Here is a 12096-nt window from a genome sequence, read left to right as displayed (position 1 = left end):
GGGGAAGATTCGTTTAAATTTGAGAATCATCATTTAAGAACCATTTATGTATAAAATATTAGTCTTGTCTTTTAAGTATTTATGGCGAAAAAGAAAGATCCAATTCATTATCTTTTTGCTCTTCGTTAAGTTGTTCTAAAAAAACGAAATGATTGGCGTTTTTTGTTGACACCATCTTTCATGGCAGATCGAATCAATTGAAAAATCTTTCATAAAATGTATCACTCGATTCCATCTAATGGTTGTATTTGGTATGTGAACTAGTGGAAAAAAACATGCCTCAGGCAAAGAAGCCTTCGGTGGTCGGAACAATAAATGCCATTGTTTAAGGTTTTCAACATCGATGTCACCGGACAATATGAAGAGATCCCGCATCGGAAGTGGTTCCATATCCTCAATGTCTTCGCCCAAGTCCTCCCTTAGTTCAATTGGAAGTACTAGTGCGTATTCATGACTCATGTATCCCATTCCCATTTATAACAATGAATAGAAAATTTGACCTTCGCTCTTTGCGAATGTTTCTAAATCGCTAAATTGTGTAGAAGACCTGTTCTAGTGCATCAGAAATGCCTCATAGCGCATAGGCCAAATAGAACAACAAAAACAACTCGCAGTTTAAAATACGATGAGTTCTTGGCTTATCATTTAGCCCTGTTTTATTTTGCTTAAAATTACAAGGGTGGAGCATTGAATAAGGCGAACTTTTGAAATATTAACAATGAATTGAGTTGCTGATCGAATCTGTGGAATAATAAAATAGAATGAACAAGAAATAAGCATTAGCAGGAGAGCAAACTGCTGTGCAAGCAAGTCGCACAGAATGTTCCGGCCACAAAAAATAAAGAAAAAATTTGAACAATTTTTAAAAAAAAAACATTCGTTTTTTCCCTCCATTTTGGTCTTAATTTTAGGTTATATGTGTGTAGGGATATTGGGGATATTTTAAGAAGTTCTGAGGTGTTAAGAAGTTCTCGTTTGAAATGGTTTTATTCAGTCTTAAAATTTCGAGACAAGTTTTTTCGCCACAGCAGTCTTATTTTCCCAGGTACTCTAGTAAGTGAAATGGGAGGCAGCAGTGTAATTGGGCTGTCTTCCATGAGTCTGTCTCGTATGGGGGGAAGCGGAGGGGGAGGGTCCCAACATTCGCCTGCCTCAGATACCACCCCGCCTAACTCATCTGGATACAACAAGATGAACAGCCAACAGCACTTCGCCTTCAACAATGCAGCCAGTGAGTCTTAAAACGTCTGAAAAGTAGTCAATTGTTATAGTCATTAGTTAACGGTTTAGACTGATCTGTTTAGATTTGCGCTGAGTGTTTTTTTGCGTAATTGTTCCGAATATCGGTGTAGTTTTTTTAGCTCTTTTAACTTGCATTTTGGACTTAAGTTTTGGAAAAGAATCGGTACAGTTTTTTTCATTCAGTTTTATCAAAATTTCAGCAATTTTTTTTAAAATCAAGAACTATTTTAAAGGCGATAAAGGGCAGTCGGAACGTTCAGGGGTTTGCCTTGATACAATCATTTTTGTTTGTCATTTTGAAAAATAATCGAGATTTATTATTTCTGATCTGCGAAGGCCGAGTATGAAAACTTCAAATTTACAGACCTCTAGTAGATTTAAGAAAAATTATTTGCAGCCTTCCTCCTTCAGCTCATTTCATGTCCCATAAGCGGCCGATTTTAGTATTCTATGAACAGCCTTGTTTTCTCTGAAGTTCTCTGTCTTAAGTTCCTGCCTGGAACCAGTGTAGATGCAATTGGTTGCTGGAAACAGCTTTGTTAGAGCCTTTGGCAATTTAACCAACCCAAAACGCACTTTGCTAATGAACTTATAATCGTGTTTTTGGCATATGGATTTTTATCTCGCCATAAATTACAAAATCGATTTTTTGGTCAGTACATAATGCACAGCGTGAACAACAGGGACTAAAAGAGATTTTATTCGATCATTTTATTGGCATAATCATAAGGTGGTGTAACTACTAGCTTCGGTCAGCTTAATAGAATACAGTTATAAATAATAAATTTAAATCAATTCTGCATTAATTTTCACCAATTTACACTTGTGCAGAACCGCGCAGAAGTGGTGTAGTAAACTGTGCTGATTACTCGACACTCTTCCAAGGTAGGCCGAGTGATGATGACTATGATCTACTGGGTTACTTTCTTCTCCATAATTTATTTGTGCACTTTTCCTATAAGTAGATGTTGTCGGGGCATATCGTCTGGGCGAAAAGAAAACTAGGCGAATGAAGAAAAGTTGATGTGAAGTGTGTTCTTTGCATGCTAAAACAGCAACTTCTAAATTAAAGTAACTTTCGGAAAACCATTTAGCAACCGTTTATTGGAGGAGATTGAATTGAATTTTGAATGGAATTGAAAACCGATGCGTGGCAGTTCCGTTTTATCGAAGACGAATTCAAATACTTTCGCATAGTTTTCTGTTCGCCTTGAACAGATCAGATCTCATTCGGGAAAAATCGAAATCAAGCTGCTTCTTGCGTTCACTCAAACTACTGTCCGACCATCTTTATCTTTTGAATTGGCTTCCATTTCCAGCATTGTCATGTGTTGTTAACAACAACTGCACGCATGACAATTGTTACAAATGCGATTATCAGTGTACCAATCGGGACTATACTTTTTCTCGTTATCAACTTTTATTTGTTGAAAATGATCGATCGTTTTTTACTGCTGTGTTTCGGTTTCAAATTTCAGCTTAATGTTTTTCCAACACTAGTCGTACTAAGTTTATTTGCAAAGTTTTTTTTTAAATAGTATTGAAATAATTTCAAAATAACCGTATCATACCCTTTCGCAGATATCGACGCTCTCAGACAATCGACTTTCGAAGTGTAAATAATCATTGCAAATGGTAAGGCTGTTGGTTTAAGTAATTCCTTACTAGAACAAATTATATATCTCAGTACCTGTTACTTTTGACGTTTTTTCTAGGAATATTTCTGTATTGTATTGCATGTCTGATTTCGGAGACATCTTCTGGCTGTTAGTTTTTGCTTAAGTTAAGAATTGCAAAACTTGGCGTTTGTGTGAAATGCTCTCTCCGTGAGTGTTAGTGAAAGCTCTAAGTATCTTCACGGATTCCTGTTTCAAATGCAAATTTAATTTTTGGGTTACCTGCCTGAAGAAATACATCTAGGTCCACTTTTTTACACAAGTTACGATTGTTTATATACGGCCTGTCCATTTTTTCAATATAGCTCGAACATTTAATTGCATAGTTGTTGTGCAAAAAGGTTTACATTGTTGTTCAAGCAGACTACTTGTTTGTTTAAGCAAATGGCGATCTTTAGATGGTCTATAACCGTTAAATTTCAGCGCTGAGCACAATCCATTCATTTGGTTGAAAGCGACACTGGTCTCCTTGTTTTGAAAAATAATATTAAAATTTAATTTGATCAAGAAAATTATAAAAATTGTTGAATCAATTTAAATTGTGTGGACTTATAATTTTAGATTTAAATAGATTAAAATCACTCTTTAGAATCACTCTTAATCTGGAGCCTCGTTCTTAGAATCCTGTTCAATCTTGTTTCTTTGTTTTTTTCCAGTTTTTTTTTCATTCCCGACTGTCTGTTGTTGTTCGACCGTTTGAAAAATGGGGAGGAAGTTTGTTTTCGGGTTTGGTTTAGTGTTTTCATTTTTTTTTCAGGTGCCACAAATAATAATCGGAGTGGATTGAGTGATGTATCATATTTAAGCCCATTCAGTCGTCATTCGAACGACATAAAAGAAATTCAAAATTTCTTGCAATATCGGGTTTAAAGTTTTTCGATTACGAGTAATGAACGTAGTGAGTACTCTTATATAGGTCTTGCTGATTTCTTTGTTTTTTAAAGAAAAAGTCTAAAATTTGTTCACGTTCAGTTTTGATTTTTCGCGGATTGACTTGTGATTTCTTTTCAAGTTAAGTGCATTTCCATTGTTAAAAGGAAGGCAAACTCCACTATCCAACCGCAAAAATGTAAAGTACACGAAAAACGTGATCGACTTCTAATTTTGAAGATGGAAACTAATTATCAGATATCCCAGTGAAATAGAAGTTTTGCCTATTGATCTAGTTTTCTCAAAATGGGTTAATTTTATCAAAAAAGTGTCCATTCTAAATTGTTCTACAAATTCAAAGAGCTTTAAGGCCAGAAATTTTTCCTTCGAAATTCAAAAGTTGAAGATTTTTGATAAAACAAGTCATTTTTTTTTTCAGTTTCTATGCGTTCAATAATCTTTGTCTAGTTGGCTATGTTCTATACGTTGAACTGTTTTGAAAGTAGTGTGGTGTCATTTGTGCGGTTTTTTTCATTTCAAATTAATTTGTCAGCTGAAAGGAAAATGATTCTTTGTTAACAAAAAATGCGATTGATTTCTATTTTCAAAATTGAATTTTATTGATAGAATCCCCAGCGCCCTGCTAAAAAATAACCTATTGATCCCATTCGTTTTACAAGCGAGCTTGCGATCATCGTATTATAATATAATTCCACTTTTTTCAAAACAATTTGCATAAATTAGGGATCATTTTGGTAGGTCATCACTTTTGCTGTGTATGATTGGCAATTTAAACGCTTTTGTTCGTTGCGTTTTGTTGGTGGCTAGGTTTTACCTGTTTCAAGCTTATATGACATAAATGGGTTGGCAGATTGATTCAGGTAGATAGTGAGATTTTTTAAAAGCTCTTGTTTTTGTTTTTGCCCTTTCTTGTATTTGCTTAAGAGTCGATGAGCGTAGTTCAGATTCTCATATATGTCAATTTTAGTTTCTGGCGGTTTGACTTTTGATTTTTCTTTAAGTTGAGTTCATTTCCTTTTGTTAAAAGAAAGAAAAACTCCATTATCGAATAGCAAAAGTGCGAAGGTCACGAAAAACGGCCTCTAGTTGGGAAAGTGGTATTTAATTTTCAGATTTCTCAGGGAAATACAAAATTCAATTGTTGATCCAGTTCGCTCAAATTGGGTTAGACTTATCAAAAATATGGTCAATCATAAATTGCTCTGAAAATTCAAAGCTATGGGGCCATTTTTTTTCTTCGAAAGTCAAAAGTTTGGGTTTTGACCATCTGTAAATGTTTTTGAAGCTGATAGAGCTTTGCAACGATGAAATTTTTCTTTGAAACTGAAAACATGAAGTGAATTTTCCTTTATTAGAGTCGTTTTGTTCTGAAGAATAAATATTGGAATAAAGTTGTTTTATTTTAGCGATTCAATAGCAGATTTTTTGAAGTTCACTTAAAGCTCATTTTGCAAATTGAAAGACTAATTTTAGGAGGCACTTAGGATAGTGGTAAGGCGTTCACTTTGAAATCGTCAGATCGTGTATTCGATCCCATGACATGGCAATGATAGTGTGTGAGGACAAGCTCTCACTTGACCTCCAGCTTCAGGTCTACCACAACCTGGCCAAATTTGGCTGCAATAGTGGTACCACGTGAAAGTTCTAGACGCAAAAAAACGGCCTTGAGTCGCAAAAAAAAACAGCTTCGCTCAGCAAAATAACACTGTCTGGAATGTGGGGAGATAATACAATTGGACTATCCTCGACAGGACTGTTAAGGCCTACTGATAGCTCCTCTGATTCACAGGAACTACAATTATTATTATTAATTAGGCTCTCCGATAAAAAAAATACATGGCACAAAAAGGTCAATGAACGAAATAGAGACAATTATTTCGATCGTGTTATTTTTCTTTTTCTAAGAAACGTTGAAAGCGGTTTATGTGAAAGTTGATGTTAATCTAGATTTCACTTGAAATTTATTTGCATCATGGAAAAAACGTGAGTGACTTGAGTTGCAAAACTAGTTTTTTTTTGTAATTCTTCAACGGAATAATTTTATCTAATGATCGATTTTTTTCTCATTGGGATAGATTTGTATTAATTCTGAAATTCGATGTAGGCGTCACAAACAAAATTGCATTAAACAACCTAATCGATTTTCCTAGGCTATGTTTTCTCCAGATATCCAGTATCGCAAGTGAAGAGAACCTCCGCTTCGCCGCAGGACATCAGTTTGCAGTCATGTTTTTGCTTTTAAATATTATCAAAGCTAATCGCGTCATTTCCTAATGCAGTTTGATGTAGCTAGACCCCTGAAGGAGCAAGTATGCAAAGGTAGTAGTTTGTTGTTTTAAGCCCCGAGGGGGCGTGTCCGGCAGGCTCAAACCAAGTTCCAAAAGCATCACAACTTCAAACCACGCTCCAGAAAAGCCACAAGTCTTTTGGGTTTTTAAAAAGTGGTGTTTTGGTAATTTTTAAAAAGATGAAGATGAAGAGTGGGAAGGGCAGTTAGGGTAGTTGGGGGGAGGGGGGAGGCAGTTGGGGTCAATGCGGTTCAGGTTTGTATTGAGTTGGGGGCTGTACCCGGATGTCGTCTGGGATAGGGTGCTCCTAGTGGAACGAGAGAGACTCTCTTCGGCGGGCAGAACCTTACTGGTGGGTGTCCGACATAGTGATTTTTTATTGCAAAAGGTAGTATAAAAACCTTGAGCTTTTTTACGAATTAAAGAATGATATAGTCATTTATGGGTAAGTTTTTGAGAAAAGGCAAACCAGCTTATCGAAGAGTTGAGCTTTTTCTGAAGAGAATGTGACGAGAGAATAAATTTTGATTTGTTTTCCAACGTATGAACTATCGAGGTATCTGCGTGTTTATAATTTGGTGTTAGGCAGTTTGAATCTCGTTAGTCTCTTTTTTTTTCTGGGATAGTTCAGCCGAAAGAAGTGTGTGCAACCTTGGCCGAGATAATTTCACTATTGTATTGAATTCAGCGTGGAGTGAATTCGTTTCGGGTAGATTCCGATAGTGATTCATAATTTGGTTAAAACTCTACGATGGCTTGACCAAATTATGAATAAAGACCGGCTTGACCAAGTTATGAATAAAGACAAATATGTTTCGAACGCACGGCTGTCGTGTTTAAGACGCACGTCTTACCGCACTTGGCCACGGCAGGACGAAAATTTTGTTTGTCGGTTTACCGTTTTTTGCTGGTACAGTGCTGATTTAAATTAACCGGAGAAAACGCGTTAAACTTTAAATTTAAAACCCATTTTTCTCAAATTGGGTTGAGTTTAGCTGAAAACTTATGAAGACAAAACTTGCTTAAAATTTTAGCAGAATTAATTTGGTGCAATTTGTTTTGCGAATTTCGGGCCCAGATTTTACCCCAAAATGGATCATTTTGGCTTTTCTTAGTTAATTAAAAATTAAGCCAAAAATACCCAGTCGATCACAGACTTAATTATATCGAAATGAGCCCCTTACGTAGCCCAACAAACTTTAAAAAGGGTACATTCTCCAAAAAAATTGCAAACCGTTTGAAAATTGTTTTTAAATAAAAAGTTGGTATTTTATATAGTAAAAATGACCTTTTTGTCCATCAAACAAAAATAATTTAACTTATACAACGTTTTGGAGAATAGACCCTTCTTAAAGTTTGTTATGCTACGTAAGGGGCGCACTTTGATATGAATAAGTCTGTGATCGACTGGGTATTTTTGGCGTAATTTTTGATTAACTAAGAAAAGCCAAAATGACCCATTTTTGGGGTAAAATTTGGGCCCGAAATTCGCAAAACAAATTGCACCATATTAATTCTGCTAAAGTTTTGTCTCATAAGTTTTCAGCCAAACTGAACCCAATTTGAGAAAAACGCGCTTTCAATTTCAAGTTTAGCTCGTTTTGTCCGGTTAATTTAAATCAGCTTTGTATATGCCATGTGCAATTTCATATTGTTCAGTTTAAGTTCTCATAATTTTTTTTCAGTTTTAAAGAGTCAGAGATTTCATTTTCTTAGGCTCCATTTGTGTTAAAATTTAAGTCATCTAATAAAAAATGGAAAAGAGGTGAAATTCTTAGAGTACGAAGAATAACACTTAATTAGTTTTAACAAAAGTTCTGAAAAGGTATGATTTATACTGATACGTGTTTTCAATGCAAATAATTACTTTCTTCAGAATTTTTGTTTTAACGAGATGTCAATTTTAGTTCAACTTTATGGTTAATATCAACTTTCATGTCATTTTCCGTTTATAATTTCACTTTGAATTCGTGTTTCCTTTAATTCAGTTTAAAATAACAAAATAGAAATCATGAAAGATTCATGAAAATCGAAGAACTTCAAGTGAATTTTTTTAAATGAAACTTCGGAGTTTGAAAGTTTTTCCAGAAGTCAATCTTTTTTCCGAGGTCATTAACACTTATTGAACAGCCCGTTTGCTATGTTTCACTTTTTTCCATAAAAATTCATAAAATACGTTTCGCTTTTGATTTATCTCGAGTCGTCTTTCGAGTTTTAAGCGTCGCTGAACGTAGTGATGACAATTGTATAGGTCGTGATGTTTTTTCTTTCAGGAAAAGTTTTAACAGTTGTTCAGACTCAAGTTTAATTTTTAGCGGTTTGACTGGTTTTTTAAAATAAGTTTATTCGTTTGTCAAAAGGAGGGCAAATTCCACTATTGAACTTGATCGAATTTCTAATTTCGAAAATGAATTTTAGTGACCAATTTTTCCAGCGAAATGTAAATTTCACGTATTGATTCAGTTTTCTCAAATTGGGTTAATTTTATCAAAAAAGCACCAATCATAAATTGTTCTTGAAAATCAAAGAGCTTTAAAGGCAAACAATTTTTCTTTTAAGTCCGAAACTTAAAGAGCTTCTATACATTTAATGTTTTTCAAAATTTTATCGCAATTTACTTGGAAAAAGTTTCGCCAACCGATGACTGATTCTTTTTGCTTTTTTCGCCAACCGATTCTATCTATGAAATAGCACATAAAATTACGAACTAATTTGAACAATAACCTGTTTTTATGCTTGTTAAGTGTTGATGGGTCAAGTTTATCAATTGGCCAACTATAAAAGCTTCTCGATGTTCAAAAATTTTCAAAACAATGAAATTTGTTTTGTATACGGTTAACTTTTTTGAAAGTAGTTTGCTTTCAGTTTTTTTCTCTTGGAATTTGTCAGCTGAAAGTAAAAGAAGGATTCCCTTCGTTAACAGAAAACCTGGTGGATTTCTATTTTCAAAATTGAATTTTATTGATAGAATTCCCAGCGCACTGCAAAAAATGTAACCTATTGATCTCTTTCGTTTCACCAGCGAGCATTGTGTTATAAGTTGATTTTTTTTTCAAATCAGTTTGCATAAGTTAGGTTCATTTTGATAGGTCATATCTATTGCTAAATTTTTTCACTTTTGCTGCGTAGAGTTGGCAATTTAAACGCATTCGTTCGTTGCGTTTTGTTGGTGGCTAATTTTTACCTATTTCAATGGTATATGACGGAAATGGGTTGGCAGTTCGATTCCGGTAGATAATGAGATTTTTTAAAAGCTCTTGTTTTTGCGTTTTCTTGTATTTGCTTAAGAGTCGATGAGCGTAGTTCAGATTCTCATATATGTCATGTTTACTTTTTCGCAGTTTGACTTTTCAGTTGTTTTTAAGTTCAGTTCATTTTCTAATGCGTTTTCAAAGTATTAGGTTTTAATGGTTTCTTCGAGTTATTTTATGCAGCACTGTTTTTGGTGAATTTCCATAGATTCCAATATTCATAGGACCTAAAAACAAATCAGGTCCCAAAATTTTCTCGAATTCTGATTTGTTGAAGTTTGTGCCAACGAGTAGATGAATTAGTTATTTATTGTTCAAACAGCACAAAAGCAAGTGGCAGAATGTTGACCGCTGCAGTCGCGCCAACGCGGCTGCGGGCTTGTAAACAGAGCGTATGAATATGAACCAAAATTACAGCAGGTTATCGTCGCGAAGAGGCGGCGTAGCGCGTCCATCGGCGACCTTAAACCGAGGCTCTTTGACCAATTGAAAAGGGTTGGGACATAGGCGACTGCTTTTTTGGGAACTATGGGACCGATTTTTATTTTAGAACCTACGAATACGCACCGTGTATACATTGTCGCATCCAGTCTTAAAAAACCCAGTAGAGCTTTTTCCATTTAGTTTGTGCACTATTAATTTTATAACAGATCTTTGGCGGGGCAAGTTTTGGTCACTTTTAAACAGCGTATTTCATATTGCACAGCTTTTGTCGTTTAGGCTGTTGTATCTCTGGCGAACGGAATCTCGTTTTTAATTATTCCCTCCCTTTATAACTTTAGGGGACGGAATGGTATGTAGAAATGGATTGAATGTTGTAATGTCTATTTATAGAAGGAATAGGTATTTTGACATTGGCCATGGTACCAACTACCATAGAAGGGAAAATCGTGCAACAAGTTTTGTGTTTTTTAAAGGAAACGAGTATTACGTAATGCCTATTCTTAGAAACCTACGTCATTTTCTTTGTTTAAGTTTTGGTTTGATACTGAAACGCTGTAAATAATTCAAAATTGGTATAAATACCAAAGGAGGCTTTAAGCTCTGCCTATTTACACAAAGTTTACCTACAAAGAAATCGTTTGTTTTATTTAAATTTCACAGAATTGCGCAACTGCAAGTATTGTTACTTGAAATATTCTCTGTGTTGGTGTGAGTTATTATCTTTAACCATCTTCAGGTGCAGCAATCTATAACCAGCCGGGAAATTTGAGCAATCACACCTCCGGAAGTCAACAGTTCTCGCCTTCATCGGCAGATTCGGGTAAGCTCTTGTCATTTTATCCGATTATGTTGTCTGAATTATGTTCAAGTTTTGGTAAATGTGAAAAAACGTTTTCTATAGTTTTATAAACTCTGAGCAAAGGATTTAACTCATAAAATTTAGTAGTTTGTTGTTTCAGGAAACTTTTCCTATTCGATGCCTAGTCCCGCAATTCCCAACAGACCCCCTCCAGTGCCACCCAGGCACCCCCTAGACTTCTCACCCGATCAGATGACTCCAACCAGGTCAAACAGCAATGATTACGCACCCACGCCCCCTCCGAAAGGGGGAGGGGTGTCACCTCCTGAAAAGATACCGCCTCGCACACCTCTGAATAACAAGTGCTTCACGCCTCCGTCTTCAGCAATGTCCCGAGTGGGATCAACAGACAGCAAGAAATTTCACTTTACCAACGAACACTCTTCTATGAATGAGAACAACAATTCAATAGACAGCATGTCAAGGCGATCTATGTGCATTGAGTCTCTCAGCAGTCCAGATGTGATGGAGGAAAAAGAAAAGACGCAAAAGAACCGCAACTCCAAACCACCAATGCCTCCTCCGAGAATCACCCACCGGCGATCGGACCTCGGATCCGTGTCATCTACAGCGACGGTGGAAACATTGGGCAATAACACGACGACCCCGCCACCAGAAATACCAGCGAAAACTTACAAATTCCCAGCCATGCCTGCCTCTTAATTTGAATTAAACTTATAGACATATATATTTCCATTCTATTTCCTAAAATAAAGTTTGATCTAATTCGTGTTAGCGCATTTGTTTTACTGTTCATAATATCCATAAGTCTAATTTCTTGTAATTTACCGATGTAGTGAATTGTGATTGAATTTTATACTGTAAATCAAAGCGGAGATCGAGTGCAACCAATGAGCGGTGAACCAAATGAATCAACAAACTCCATTGGGTTACCTAGTTTTGGAGCGATTTCAAACTCCTTGTGGATTGTTGAACTCAACGCATAAACTTAATATTTTCTGATAGTTTAATTTGTTCAGTGGGAGAATTGATAAGTTAGACTGTGAGTTTTGACTGGTGCTATAGCTTGTTCGCTCTTTTTAAGTGACATTTAAATCAAGCAAAGTCAATTGAATATTGCTATAATTTCGTTTTCACGAGGCTTTGTATTTTTTTCAAAATCACGATCCAGTGTTCTTATGATGTTTTTATGGGGGCGTTAGACAGTGCCGAAGTTAGAGAGTGCCGAAAAAGGCGGGAAATATTGGAACGCAATTTAAGAGGCTAGCTTTTGGCGGGAAAATTAATAATGACACTTGAAACTTGTTCAGACTCAATTTTGGCGCCAAAATCGATGAGCAAACAAAACTTTCTTTTCTTTTCTCAATTAGTTCACGACAAATAAGTCAGTTTCTTTCATTTTCGGCACTCTTTAACAAATTTCTGTTTTCGGCACTCTCTTACTTCGGCACTGTCTTACCCAACCGTTTTTATATGGGAACGCT

General features: G+C 35.7%; 1 protein-coding gene across 1 annotated transcript in view; it reads left to right on the top strand.

Moving 5' to 3' along the window:
- LOC134839420 (son of sevenless homolog 1-like) overlaps positions 1–11713 on the top strand; it is a 44975-nt gene extending 33262 nt beyond the window's left edge. Inside the window, exons 21-24 of the mRNA XM_063854960.1 lie at positions 331–440; positions 1046–1231; positions 10529–10612; positions 10752–11713. Coding sequence (XP_063711030.1) covers positions 331–440; positions 1046–1231; positions 10529–10612; positions 10752–11314 — 943 coding nt within the window. The 3' untranslated portion in view covers positions 11315–11713. The remainder of the gene's footprint in view (positions 1–330; positions 441–1045; positions 1232–10528; positions 10613–10751) is intronic.
- The last annotated feature ends 383 nt before the right edge of the window (positions 11714–12096 follow it).

Source organism: Symsagittifera roscoffensis, chromosome 2, assembly GCF_963678635.1.
Source record: "Symsagittifera roscoffensis chromosome 2, txSymRosc1.1, whole genome shotgun sequence".
Taxonomy (NCBI): Eukaryota; Metazoa; Xenacoelomorpha; order Acoela; family Convolutidae; genus Symsagittifera; species Symsagittifera roscoffensis.
The sequence above is the reverse complement of the archived record's forward strand: the minus strand, read 5'-3'. Positions and strand labels throughout refer to the sequence as shown.